This window comes from Helianthus annuus, chromosome 6, assembly GCF_002127325.2.
Source record: "Helianthus annuus cultivar XRQ/B chromosome 6, HanXRQr2.0-SUNRISE, whole genome shotgun sequence".
NCBI lineage: Eukaryota > Viridiplantae > Streptophyta > Magnoliopsida > Asterales > Asteraceae > Helianthus > Helianthus annuus.
Window position 1 is genome coordinate 5251051 of NC_035438.2, and position 14969 is coordinate 5266019.

The following is a 14969-nucleotide window of genomic DNA, read 5'->3' on the forward strand; positions in this document are numbered from 1 at the left end:
TTCATGTCATTCGTCAGCGTATCAAGGCCTATATTCTTCCTTCCTCGTATATGGCCTCTGTTTTGATCAATTACGTGCCTCGGAAGGTTAACATATGCGCTTGAAGGGTTCGACTGGATAGTTGCCTACGAGATAAAGGAGTGTATATTACTTGCAATTTATGTCCTCTTTGTGGTGTCCCATGTGAAACTATATCTCACATGTCACGAAGTGCCTGGCTAGATCTTTGGTGTGGAGGCTTATTGAAGGATGGGTAGGGATCCAATTTCTAGGGTCATTACTTCCAGATGATTTAATCGAGTGGATCGAGCTCTCTTCTATCTCTGCTGCAAAGAAAGAAATGGCGAGGTCGATTATCTGTCACTTGCTGGTCTATTTCAGAGTCGTCCCCTAGAATAATAAAAAAAACTTTTGAGCCGCGTGCGAGACAAAAAAAATTGAGTTCCTTCCTATAATATAAACTCCTCAATCATATATATATAAATACAATACGACGATTTTGTGTGTGGATTCGGTGTAGCTTCTGGTTCTGAACACGGAATATTGCAAGAATAGAAACCTAATCGCTGATGATGATCGAACCCCCCAATCGTAGGTGCCTTGTTCTGCGATGTCCCTGGGAGTGGGAAACCCCATTCGCACTCAAGTTTTAACGCCCCATCCTTGTTATTTTTTTTAATTGGGTTTCAAATTTGGGCTTAAATGAAGAATTGGACCTTTTATTATACATAATATATATAACAATTTTTAAAAACTTGTCGGGCCCCTTGAACTTTTGGGCCTCGGGTCGTCGCCCGACTTGGCCGGCCCATTAGCCGGCCCTGCTCTATTTGGGAGTTAAGGAACCAAGTGATCTTCACGCATAGGAGAAAGAAGAATTTCCTTTTGTTCGCTAATCTTTTACACTTTTCCTTTACGTGGTATGGGAACAAGATTAAGCTTTACATCGTATGGGAACAAGGTTAAGAAGTGTAAAATAAATGAACTAAGTGGATGAAACATCTGTTCTTATTCATATATTGTTTATATATTTAACCGGCTAGCTTCTTGCTTGTTGCTTTTTTCTTTTTGTAAAATTCATCGTTAAGAAAAATAGTTCAGACAACTAATCAAACAGTGTGGAGCCTAGTGATTTACAAAAAATATAAACCATTAAGTTAAAAAAAAATTAAAACATATAGTTTTTCCATGCAAATTATCTTTTTTTTAACGGCTTAGATCACCTGGGTAAGTCGTTTGCCTACAACCTACACACCCTCGGTTCGAATCCCCCGCGCATACAGGCTTTTCAACCCCTCGCCCGAAGGCTTCGCATGTTTTGCATACCCCGTGGATTGAACTGGGAACCACCCGGGCGGGAACCCACACAAGCGTGGGAAACCCTCCCACCTCCGACCAGCTGGGCTGGCCATCATCGGCTATGCAAATTATCTAATAACTATTGTTAAATCTACAATGATACAAGGGTGTAAGGGTGCTCCACTAGGGGAGTAGTCCCCTCTTTACCTAAGCAAATTCTACTATGCCATGTCAACTCTCTCTCCACTCCCCATGTTGCACTCAAACGTAAGGGGTGCTCCACTCGTTGGCATTATAGTAGTTGCACGTTCTCCAAAGGTCAAAAAACCAAACAACACACTCAGTGACTCATCCCCATCCTTTTCGTTTTAGCGCATCAATTGCGGAGTTGGCGACGGTGTTGCCGCGCGATGAACAGTCACCACCCATCTCACCGCTAGACACCCCGTTCACCCTAAGGTGATTTAGTAACAAATTATAGAAAACAATTAACTATAGTTGTATGCATGTACATAAAAATAATAGTTGAATGGTTCTTATAATGTGTTCGTAACAATCATATAACGTCATCAAGTTTTCATTTTCATATCCGGAGAGATTGATGGAAATCTAGAGAGAGAAACATTTGAGTTGTGCAATTTTCAGGCAGGTATGAAGAAAAGATTAACAAGGAAAGCTTATATATTAATGAATTAATATTATCTATATAGGATTACACTTAGGATTTTCAGACTATCACAAAAGAAACGTAGAATACATACAAGTCATAAAAAACGTATATGTGCAACAAGTAGTGTCATCATTCAATCAAAAATAATCGTTGAAAGTTACTATGTAAAGCTGGCCTTGTAAGTTGTAAGTTGTAACTAAGAAACGGAACTTGGGCCTGAATTTGGGCTTTAGGTGTTCGGCCCGAAAACTAGACTCGTAATTCATCGTGGATCAAAAGTTACAAACGTTTTTGCAAATGATTAAACGATATCATATAACCAGATTTTACGATCATATAATAAATATTTTTTTATTATATAATAAATATTAGGAATAATAACTTATATAATAGGTATTTTTTTGATTTTTTTTCTTAGACATCATTTTAGCATAACGGAAATCAATTAGTGACGGAGCTTGACCAAAAGTTTCATGGGGCGGAAAAGTCATGGGACCAAATTTTTTTTTCTTATCGCTATGTTTCGGATTATATGTTCGGGGTTGGCTATTCGATTCGGGTCGGGTCAAACAATAATAACTGTAAATAAAACCAAATAATCTTCGGTCATTCAATTGACCCATTCTTAAACATAAAAAGGTAAATATTGTTTAACAAACAAAAGACCAAAATATTTATAATAATGCAAAAATATGTATAAAGGAATGAAGATTTTTGGCTTAAAAACCGATAACACACTATAATCTTTTGAATTTTCAATAAAATAAAGAAAATTCATGTCAAAAGAAAGTTAAAAGAATTTGGTTTGGTTGTTACATTTAAGTAAAATAACATTCTTAAAAAATAAATTCGGCTTTTAGTGTGAACCAGACTCCTTTTTTAAAACAAAAACCGGGATATATATATATATATATATATATATATATATATATATATATATATATAGGGGATGGTTCAAATGAAAACCACTTTTAACGCGAAAACTCGAAAACTAACTAAAAAAAGCCTAAAAAACACACAAAATTTTTTTTTTTTTTTTTCAATTTTTTAATAAAAATCGCTAGTTTTTATATATAAAAAAAAACTTTTTTTCAAAAAAAAAAAAAAAAAAAAAATTTGTGTAGTGCACATGTGTAATAATACACATGTGTAGTACACAGACACATGTGCAGTATTACACATGTGCACTACACAAAAATTTTTTTTTTTTTTTTTTTGAAATTTGTTTTTTTTTTTAATAAAAAAACCTGCGAAAATTTGATTGAAAAAAAATTTTTTTTAAAAAAAAATTTTTTTGCATGTTTTTTTGGCTTTTTTTAATTAGTTTTCGAGTTTTCGCGTTAACTAGTGGTTTTCATTTGAACCTTAGGGGAAGGTTCAAATGAAAACCACTAGTTAACGCGAAAACTCGAAAACTAATTAAAAAAAGCCAAAAAAACATGCAAAAAAATTTTTTTTAAAAAAATTTTTTTTTCAATCAAATTTTCGCAGGTTTTTTTATTAAAAAAAAAACAAATTTCAAAAAAAAAAAAAAAAAAAATTTTTGTGTAGTGCACATGTGTAATACTGCACATGTGTCTGTGTACTACACATGTGTATTATTACACATGTGCACTACACAAATTTTTTTTTTTTTTTTTTTTTTTGAAAAAAAGTTTTTTTTATATATAAAAACTAGCGATTTTTATTAAAAAAATTGAAAAAAAAAAAAAAAAAATTTTTGTGTGTTTTTTAGGCTTTTTTTAGTTAGGGGAAGGTTCAAATGAAAACCACTAGTTAACGCGAAAACTCGAAAACTAATTAAAAAAAGCCAAAAAAACATGCAAAAAAAATTTTTTTTAAAACATTTTTTTTTTCAATCAAATTTTCGCAGGTTTTTTTATTAAAAAAAAAAAATTTCAAAAAAAAAAAAAAAAAAAAAAAATTTTGTGTAGTGCACATGTGTAATACTGCACATGTGTCTGTGTACTACACATGTGTATTATTACACATGTGCACTACACAAATTTTTTTTTTTTTTTTTTTTTTTGAAAAAAAGTTTTTTTTTATATATAAAAACTAGCGATTTTTATTAAAAAAATTGAAAAAAAAAAAAAAATTTTTTTGTGTGTTTTTTAGGCTTTTTTTAGTTAGTTTTCGAGTTTTCGCGTTAAAAGTGGTTTTCATTTGAACCATCCCCTATATATATATATATATATATATATATATATATATATATATATATATAGGGTTAGGATCATGTGAGAAGAAGTAGGCTATTTGAGAAACTTGAGAAGAAATCTGGACCATACATTTTTCCTAAGCTTTTCGTAATATACACATATGTATAGTGTAAAATTGGCTATATACATATATGTATATTGAATTATACACATATGTATATAGTCAATCGTAATCTATACATATGTGTATATTACGAAAAGCTTAGAAAAATATGTGGTCCAGATTTCTTCTCAAGTTTCTCAAATAGGGTGCTCTTCTCTTAGGATCCCTACCCTATATATAGGGGAAGGATGTATAGAAAACCCACTTTAATTTAAAAAACCCGGGAAACTCAAAGCTCCCGATGTTTTTTTTTCTTGAAAAAATTTACACATATTATATACATGTTTTTAAGGGTTTTGGGCAAAAAAAATCAAAAAAGCGCCGAGTAGATATTTTTAAAAAAATAAACAAGTTTTGGTGTAACACATGTTACATTCATCTGACATATTTGTAACATGTGTTACACCAAAACTTGTTTATTTTTTTTTTAAATATCTACTCGGCGCTTTTTTGATTTTTTTTGCCCAAAACCCTTAAAAACATGTATATATCATGTGTAATTTTTTTCAAGAAAAAAAAACATCAGGAGCTTTGAGTTTCCCGGGTTTTCTAAATTAAAGTGGGTTTTCTATAGATACTTACATTATATATATATATATATATATATATATATATATATATATATATATATATATATTTAGAATATATATCTGATTTTATAGATTTTAGTTTAGAAGCATTGAGATTCATAACTTATTAAACAAACACAACACTTTACTTTAACAAGAAACTGTTACCAGTTGTTGGTCTGATTAGTGCAAGCCATAAAGTCAGATTAGCAGTCATTAACTTTAAGATCTATGCAATTATTCTTATTTTTTGTTTTTCTTAAACTAAAAGAGATGGTTTCAAAACGTCATTTGTATCGTCACATACAACATTTAAGATTAAATTATATTCTTATCAATAAAAAAGTTGAAAAATATCAGAGAAAAGTCCACTTGCATATTGATTAAACCTTTATAATTTCATTCCTAGCTGGAAGTTGATTAGTAAAGTTGCTACTTTCATTATAAAACATTCTGTGTAGGAACCGTTCGCGTAATTAAATAAAATAAAACCAATTTTATTACTGATTACAATACAAAGAAAGCAGAAAATTAAACAATACTATTACAACTGAAAAATCCAAAAAACAAGAAAGGTGTAGAAGCAGAGTTTGACTGAGGCACGTGTTCAACACGCTTCCCTTAAAACAAATTCCGAGTCTCCCAAGAGTACTCGTTTTGTTTCCCAGGGTACAACAGCCGGAGCAGCGTACTGCCGGAGAAAGCCTACAACCCGAAGGCTACCTTGAACAATGCTGGAGAAGATCTTAATTATTGTAGAGAGAAAGTTGTTTGCTGTTGTTGTTACTGGTGTCCATCTGAAGTGGGTATGGAGCTGTATTTATACAGCTCCTAGGTTGAAACAGTCAAAATGAGTTAAATGAGAGGTTTAAATTGCATTAAACGTCTTCAATGCAATTTAATACGTCATTTAATTCTCAGTCAAAGCCTATTAACTCGTCAGTTACGAAGCTGGACTGAAACTGCCCTGTCATTCAATGCTGGAAGCTTCTGCGCGCGCGCGCGCCCATGCGCGGTGCGCCATGCGGCGTGCGGCCTCTTGGCTCACTGTCGTGCGGCGTGCGGCCTCTTGGCTCACTGCCGTGCGGCGGTGCAGCTCAAGTCCGTCCATGCGGCGTGCGGCGGTGCAGCTCAAGTCCGTCCGTGCGGCGGTGCGGCGTGCGCCACGTCACCTGTGAGTCTATACGTGCGCGCCACACAGTCGCGCCGTATTGGCTCACTCTGGTGCGCCGCACACGGCACAGCAGGACCCATGCACCATGCGCCCAACCGCGCGCCTCGTGTACCCGCGCGCGCATGCGCATGACTGCCACGTCATGCGCCGCATCACCTTACCACTTGGTCCTTGCAACCCTTGTGCTTCACCACGCGCGCGCGGTCAAAAATACAAAGGCGGCTCTCAAGCGGCTCGCGGCGATGCGAGCGTGCGAAGTGCAAAGTGCGCCATCAAAGCGCCACATTGCGCCTCATCGCCCACGCCACGCGCGCGCGCGCGAGCGTGTGCGAGTGCGAGTGCGAGTGCGAGTTAGTTGTTCAAGTTGTTCTACGTTTCGACGTAAACGTTTTTGGGAAATGATTCAGGTCAAATATAATATGTTTTCGTATTTATTTTATGTACGTTTCGTAAAGTTTGTTTCGAACCGAGTGGAGCCAAATTATGGTTTTTTTTTCTCTTTTTTTTTCGAAAGCTCTAATTAATCCCTTTCGATTACATGTGCATATTTTCCTTCATACCTGTTACATTTTTATTGTATAAGTTGGGTCATATATAATACGTTATGATTGTTCGATATGAATTCCATTTACTTTACGTTTGATCCAATCACAATGCTTATACAGGTTACACTGCGTTCAACTGGATACGTCGAAATGTGTGTTTCCATATGGTTAATGTATAACGTTTGGACTAATCCATTCAATGTTTACGATGTATCCGCGCCGCAACGCGGGCGGGTCTTAACCCTAGTTGGTTATAAAAATGTAGTATATCAAACCCATTTTCGGGGAGGCTTGAACCCTTGACTTTAAGGGGAACAACATATTAACTCCAATAGTTTTGCCAATTGTACCCAACCCCCACCCAATTTAAACCCGGTTTTAGTTTTACAAAAATAAAAGCTAATTACTATAACTGTACAAATTGTCAGATTTCTTAATCTTTTTAAGATATCAAATTTATTTAACAACTTTTCATTAACTTTTTATGAGTTGAGGATTGTATTTGCCATTTTTCATCTGATTGAGTAGTTTCTTAACTTTGAATAAAGTAGCTGTGAATTACTAATATAAGGAAAAGACATTAATAAATTTAGTTTAAATAAATTTATTTAATTACAAATACAAGGAAAAGACATTAATACCCTTTGCATGTGAGGTGACTTAACCAAATCATCTAGCAGTGTTAGTGTTAAAGGTTGACCATGTATCAAAATATGAACATAAAGGTTGGTTTTTGACTATTTCATAGTGAAAGATACGAAGTGTACTTTGAGTATAACATAAAGGTTGATTTCTGCAAATTTATCTTTTAATTACTATAACAATACAAATTGTCAGATTGCTTAATCTTTTTAAGAGATCAAATTTATTTCACAACTTTTCTTTAACTTTTTATGAGTTGAGGATTGTATTCACTATTTTTCATCAGATTGAGTAGTTTCTTAAATTTGAATAAATTATTAATTATAAAAATTAAGGCCATGTCATAAGGGTATCCGGGGCACCAGCGGTAACCCCTTTCGGTGACCCAAGTCACCTAGCGGGAACACCGCCGCCGTTGGTGCGGGGAGGGGGTGCGGGGAGGGGGTGCGGGGAGGGGAATCGGGGAGAAGTCACCGCGTGAAGAGGGAGGAGATGGTGGGCCCATCTGTTATTTCAACCAATCAAAACATTTTTTTTTAATAAAAAAACAAGTCACCTAACAGGGGAGTGCCACCATCAAATTGGGGTGTGAGGGGAGTTTAAGAGAGGAGTTGACGTGGCATAACCTGATTCGGTGTGCGTAAGAGATGGGACTCCCCTCTTAGGGGAGTGCCCAGCTCACCCTAAGACCATATGTAATGGGGCTTTATAAGGGCATGAAAGATTTTGATAATGCCCTTACACCATTACTCATGGGCATTATAGGGGCATGAAGATTGAGGGGCATTTCTATAATAATGCCCAAAGAGAAGAAAAATAATGGAAAGTAATAAATGAAATGGGCATTAACCATTACACCTTTTTTAAAAGGGCATTATGATGATGATGTGGTGAAAAATGCCCCTTAGTGGGCATTAACCATTACCTATGGTCTAAGAAGAAAAACAAAAGTGAATGAACAAATGATGCACATGTACTACACAGATGTTTCCATAATATAATAGTTATGTTTAAGATTCATACCAAGTTCAACGTACATAACTCAACTTATGATCATGACAAAGACCTCTTCGATTATTTACAACGCACTAAACAGTCAATACCCAATGTTTTTTCCTTAATCATATGTATATAAATAATTCTACGCCTCTCGAAGACTCGAACTACAAACGTTCATGTAACCTACACATGTGTATGTTATTCATGTGAACCCCAGAGGCCAGAAGCCTTTATGTTGGTCACCCTTCAGTTTTTCTTCTCTGCGAACACGTCCAATAGCGAGAGAGCCTGCCAGTTTTCACGGCACATTATTAGTTACCGCATAAAAACACCAACATGTATTGGTGTGACTAATGATTAAAAACTAAAAAGCCTTACTTCTGGAATGTTGAGTTCGAGGCGGAACTTAGGGCCGTCGTAATGATGAAGAATCGGTCTGAACGAGTCCTCCTCTAATGGCTCGTACAGGCTCCTTGTGGTGACTCGCACCTGTAACCAACAACCACCCATATATCAATGACACATTATGTTATTTATTATAGAGTAAATTACGTTTTTGGCCCCTGTGGTTATATCAGTTTTACTATATTGGTCCAAAATAAGAATTTTTAACAGATTTGCCCCCGTGGTCCCTATAACTAACCATTTTGGCCCCTAAATCTAACCAAACCCTAACTCTGGTTAATTAATTGGCACATGACTTGCACATGATGGGCATATTAGTAATTTCCCCTCCCCCTCTTTAAAATTGATAAAACCACAGGGACCAAAATGTAATTTACTCTAAATAAATAAACTGATTTAACACATTCATCCCTGTTCTCCACTTTTTACAGATCTCATCATCTTCAACCATCATCATCATCATCATCATCATCATCATCCCCTCATCCTCCACTTTTTGCACTGCAAATCCAGATGAAGAACCATCATCATCATCATCATCCCCTCATCCGCAGCCCATGATCTTCGATTTCCCCCATTACATCTGGGATTGAACTCATATCATCTGATCTTCCGATTGCTTGTGCTTGTTGACTGTACTGCTCTGTTTCTTCTGTTATATGAGCGAATCGACTGATCATCATCATCCCCTCATCCCCTTTAAATTCCGATGCAACTGCAGTGGCGTATGAGCCTAACAAGCCGCTAGTCATTGAAGATGTGGAGGTTGGTCTCCGGCGACTCATGTGTTAGATCTTGTTCATCGCATGTGTTGGATCTTGATTTTTGAATTTGTTTCTGTTAACTGTTAATTTATTTTTTTATTGGATATTAATTTGTTCAAATGGGTATTTTGAATCTGGGATTATGATAAAAATTACAAATTTTACATCTCTATGATTTAATTTATTTAAGAGAAAAATGCCCGGATAGTCCCTGTGGTTTCGCCTTTTTTCACCTATAGTCCCCAACTTTCTAAAACTACCTGAATAGTCCCCAAGTTTTGCAATTTTGTTCTCGGATAATCCCTGGCTCGTAACTGGGTTAGTTTTTAATGTTAGATGGGTGTGAAATAACTATAATGCCCTTACTAATAAATTTTTTTAATTTTTAATATTAAAAGAAATATTTAAATAGGTCCCACTGTCATCATCTTCATCACCCCAAACCTTATCTCACCATTATCATCTTCTTTACCCAACCCACCTCCAATCTTACCCCATCATCAACTCAACCCAGTACATGCATATATAATTAAGAGACAATTTCAATTTAAAGCCTGCATACATACATCAGACAATTCAATTTAAAACCGAACACATACATACATTGAACCACCACTGTGGAAAATCTCCAAAACTTGAGGCGGTGGTGAGCATCAAACCGCCATGGAACCTGCAACCAAACTCTCCGCCACTGTCGCATTTCCTCCGCCACCGCCCCTGTTCACAATCTTCCGCCGCTCAATCCCGATCCACCCGCACCAGTGGGCCCATGTTTTTGATGAAAAAAGCCTATGATTTTTGGTTGTTTGATACATTCCTAATTCAGATTGTTTCTTGTTTGTACGACAGATCACCAAAAAATGCTTGCCTTCAATTTTGAGGTTGCAGTATCTTGAAGAATTGGTTTTAGAAGGATGCTGTGGGATCAATGATGAAAGTCTTGTATCTGTTAAACAAGGGTGGGCGTCGATGAAGGTATCAGTTCTTAAAAAACACAACCCGAATTTTCCTTTTATTTTGTAACTTTTCAAGAAGCTAAGCATTTGTATTTATTACAGACGTTGAATATGTCGTATTGGGAGAATGCTACTCAATCAAAAACATGGGCCCACTGGTGCGGGTGGATCGGGATTGAGCGGCGGAAGATTGTGAACAGGGGCGGTGGCGGAAGAAATGCGACAGTGGCGGAGAGTTTGGTTGCAGGTTCCATGGCGGTTTGATGCTCACCACCGCCTCAAGTTTTGGAGATTTTCCACAGTGGTGGTTCAATGTATGTATGTGTTCGGTTTTAAATTGAATTGTCTGATGTATGTATGCAGGCTTTAAATTGAAATTGTCTCTTAATTATATATGCATGTACTGGGTTGAGTTGATGATGGGGTAAGATTGGAGGTGGGTTGGGTAAAGAAGATGATAATGGTGAGATAAGGTTTGGGGTGATGAAGATGATGACAGTGGGACCTATTTAAATATTTCTTTTAATATTAAAAATTAAAAAAATTTATTAGTAAGGGCATTATAGTTATTTCACACCCATCTAACATTAAAAACTAACCCAGTTACGCGCCAGGGACTATCCGAGAACAAAATTGCAAAACTTGGGGACTATTCAGGTAGTTTTAGAAAGTTGGGGACTATAGGTGAAAAAAGGCGAAACCACAGGGACTATCCGGGCATTTTTCTCTTTATTTAATAATTTCAATTTTTGGTCTATGATGTTGAGTATCTGCTTGTTTTCTAAAAAAAAAACATATTCAGTTGTTTTTTTTAATTATTTTTTGTGTTTTTATTGTATTTTCAAATTTGGGTTTGATTTCATATGGTGATTGTCAGGCATGTTTTAGGAAATGGTTTGGATTTTTTTGAACTTTACTAAATCTTGAAAAGTGTTGGTCAGTTTTTAGTCTGCCTTGTGATGCATTTTGTTTGACTGTTTAAAGAACCAAAAGTCAAATTAGACTTTCTTATAGCAGAAAAACGATTCGATTTCATGCTTTGTGATGCATTTTGTTTCTAGTTTTCAATATGTGGGGATGATGATGAAGAAGATCTGGGTTAGATTTAATTGAAGATCTAGGGATGATGATGGTTGAAGATGATGAAGATCTGGGTTAGATTTAATTGAAGATGAAGTTCTGGGGATGATGATGGTTGAAGATGATGAAGATCTTTAGATTTAATTGAAGATGAAGATCTGGGATGATGATGGTTGAAGATGATAATGAAGATCTGGGTTTTATTCATAAAAGGGGAGGGAAATTACAATTTTACTCATCATGTGCAAGTCATGTGCCAATTAATTAACCAGAGTTAGGGTTTGGTTAGATTTAGGGGGCAAAATGGTTAGTTATAGGGACCACGGGGGCAAATCTGTTAAAAATTCTTATTTTGGGCCAATATAGTAAAACTGATATAACCACAGGGGCCAAAAACGTAATTTACTCTTTATTATATTATATATATAATAATTACCAACTTTGGGTGAATAGTAACTATGACAACTTTGACATTTTTTTAGTTTCAATTACACAACTTATATTATAAATAATATTTATTTTTAACTCTATAGTTTATAACAATTACCAACTTACTTGAACACTAACTTTGACATTTTTTTATAATTAAGTTTCTATTATACACCTACTATAAATAATATACGTTTTTAATCCTATAATTTTGTTTTTTTTCTTATGATTTTCTATTGTGCGTTTTATTATAAAGACTAAATACGTTTGTACGTTAAATTTTTTTCTGTACATTTCGATATAAATTCTATTTTGACTATTTACCAACTAATAATAGTGCATAAAGGGAACGTACCTGAGCAGGAAAGGAGGATTCGCCTTGGTTTTTCTTATCCTCCCAAGCAGTGGGATCGATGTTTGTACCCCCAAAGCTGGCAGCCTGCACAAATTAACAACTCGGTGTTAGTTAAGGTGGGCCCCACTCATGCTTCTCCCGACAGACACCAAGATAGGTTCGCAGAATGTTTGAATCAGGCCGAGTTTAAACAAGCTTTATGAGCTTGTTTATCGAGTGAGCTCCGGTCCGAGCTTCACTTACTGAGCTCGACTTGGCTCGCGAGCCTATACGAGCATATTATTTATATAATTTTAATTAAAACTTTGAATATATAGTTATATTATTAAATATTTTATAAAATTTATAGCTAAAAAAATTATTGGATAATAATTATAAATATATATACACACACTAATTAATAAACAATAAGTGAGCCAAATTCAAACCGTGATCGAGTTGGAAAACTAATTAGGAGTCGAGCTCAAGTTTTAGAAATAGAGCTTAAAACGATCCTTAGCTCGAAAAACGTGCTCGGCTACCAAAAACGAAAAGCTTCTTGTATGTGAAATAAAACTGTATTTATTAGTAGTCTAATTAATATTACCTCAAAAACTCCATGAAGTTGGTGGGTTGAATAATTGTAGAGAAAAAGGGGTAAACCAGGCGTGATTTGCCTAACCGAGTCACGGTAACGCGGTGGTAAACCTGCCATACCATACCAATTCACACGTCACAATTAGACTTTAATTCACTCTTACTTTTTTAAGTTCAACACGTCACAATTAGACTTTAATTCACTCTTGCTTTTTTAAGTTATTTTCATTATATATCCAGTTTATTTAAATAACCATAACTTTCATCAATTGACCGATAACACTTCCAGTTTTCAATTTGTATCGCACCACTCTCAATTTTCAACTTATTTTCATCTCGCACTCTCAAACTAACTGAACCCTTACCTAGTTAACTTATTCAAATGCCATGTCATCAAACAAGTGCCATGTGAAATACCATGTCATAAAAAGAAACCACGTTAGATGACATGTTATCAGCCACATCACTAAATAAGTGCTACGTCAGAAAAAAAAAAAAAAAACGTCACGTCAGATCTCATGTCACCAAACAAAGTGTCACATAAGCAAAAACTAACTAGGTTAGGGTACGGTTAATTTGAGAGTGTCAGAGGAAAACAAGTTGAAAGTTGAGAGTGATGTGATACAAGTTGAAAGTATCATCAGTCAACTAGTACAAAGACGTAGTTAAAAAGTGTGTGAGTTATGCTAAAACTAAAAGTAAACGGTACCAAATTAGAAGGTGTGTGAGTTACCGAATAACTCCCGCTTGAGATTCTCTGGCATGGTATCATTGTTGCAGACAAAGATATAACCGCCAACCGTTTCATCTCTCGGCAAAGATTCTGACGGCGGTAGTGTCTTGAATCTCTTATCCACACTATTCTTCCCGCCGTCTTTTTCACTTTTACTAACGTTGTTATTACCACGATTCTTTTTGTTTTTCCCATGCTTACGTTTATCTTTATCATTCACAACTTTAACAACATTACTAACCTGATTAATATTCTGGTTAACATTCAAACCAGGGTTTAAATAAACCCCTTTATTAAACCCTCCATTAATCCCATAATCACCAACCGGGTTCGGACTACTTGACCCGATTACCCCAGAGGACCCGATCTTCCAACCAAAGTTGAACCCGTTGAAGTCCGGGTTTGACGGTCCGGAACTATTGTTTCCATTGGTGGTGGTGTTGTGGGCATTTCCTCCTACGCGAATGTCGAAATTCCGACGGTCTTTTTCGGGCCGTTTCGATACGTAAGAGGTGCTCCAGATGGAGTCGTTAAGAGAAAGATTTGAGAGATTGTTGGTTTGAACACGAAGCTCATCACTGAACTGCCGAAAGGATGATTGATAGTTGTTCTGCATGATGAAAAAAAGTTAGAAAATTATTTGAGTGTTTTTCTTTTTTGTTTCAAAGAAACCATTAGGTGAAAGATATATAGAAAGAGTGAGGAAATTTCTAGGAAATGTGTTGAAATTAAATGAGGTTTTTAAAGGAGTTTGAAAAATTATTATTATTTGCCAAATTAGATTTAAATAATCTACACTTTTTTTTTTCAATGATAATCTCAACTGTGTTTTTTTTTTTTTTCTGACAGTGGTCCAACCTTTATATTCTGTTTGTATAATAGTTTGTCGTTAAAAATAACTTAACAGAGTTAAGTTTTTTTTCCTGAATAACAAACTGATGTTTTAGAGCTTTTGATCAGAACGAGAGTACGAGACGATTGATGTAAAACTTACATTGAAACAGTGCGCCAAACAGCTTGATTTTTGTTAATTGGAAGTTTAAACAACCGAATTGAAGCACAATTTACATCATTTGTAGTAGGGATGAGCAAATTGGACCCGGTACCGAACCAGTACCGGTACCGAATTTACCGAACCGGATACATTTTCGGTACCGAATTTTGACATTTTCGGTACTGGTTCGGTACCGGTTCGGTACCGGTCCGGTACGGTACCGGTTCGGTACCGGTTTTTACCCTCAAATACCGGTACCGAACCGTACCGGGTATATTCGGTACCGGTACCCACTTTGGGGATTTTCAGTACCGGTACTTTCGGTTCCGGTACCGAGCTCATCCCTAATTTGTAACACTGTTTCGAGGTAAATCTTATATCAATCGACTCGTAACCTAATTTTGGTTAAAAGCCTAAAGCATTAGTTTGTAAGTCGAAAAAAACTTAACTCCAT

At 35.6% G+C, this 14969-nt stretch overlaps 1 protein-coding gene across 2 annotated transcripts; it reads right to left on the reverse strand.

Annotated features, from left to right (window-relative positions):
- Positions 1–8211: 8211 nt before the first annotated feature.
- Positions 8212–14221, reverse strand: LOC110864447 (B2 protein). Of its 2 annotated transcripts, XM_022113522.2 has the most exons (5): positions 13522–14217; positions 12799–12899; positions 12213–12296; positions 8602–8712; positions 8212–8511 (listed from the first exon to the last, which is right to left on the reverse strand). In XM_022113522.2, exons 1-5 carry the CDS (start codon positions 14135–14137, stop codon positions 8470–8472), a joined length of 954 nt encoding a protein of 317 aa, XP_021969214.1. In that variant the 5' UTR covers positions 14138–14217; the 3' UTR covers positions 8212–8469. The 2 variants fall into 2 exon arrangements, with proteins under 2 accessions (XP_021969214.1, XP_035830230.1); XM_035974337.1 differs by lacking the exons at positions 8212–8511; positions 8602–8712 and adding an exon at positions 9928–10338 and having other exon boundaries at positions 13522–14221.
- Positions 14222–14969: the final 748 nt, after the last annotated feature.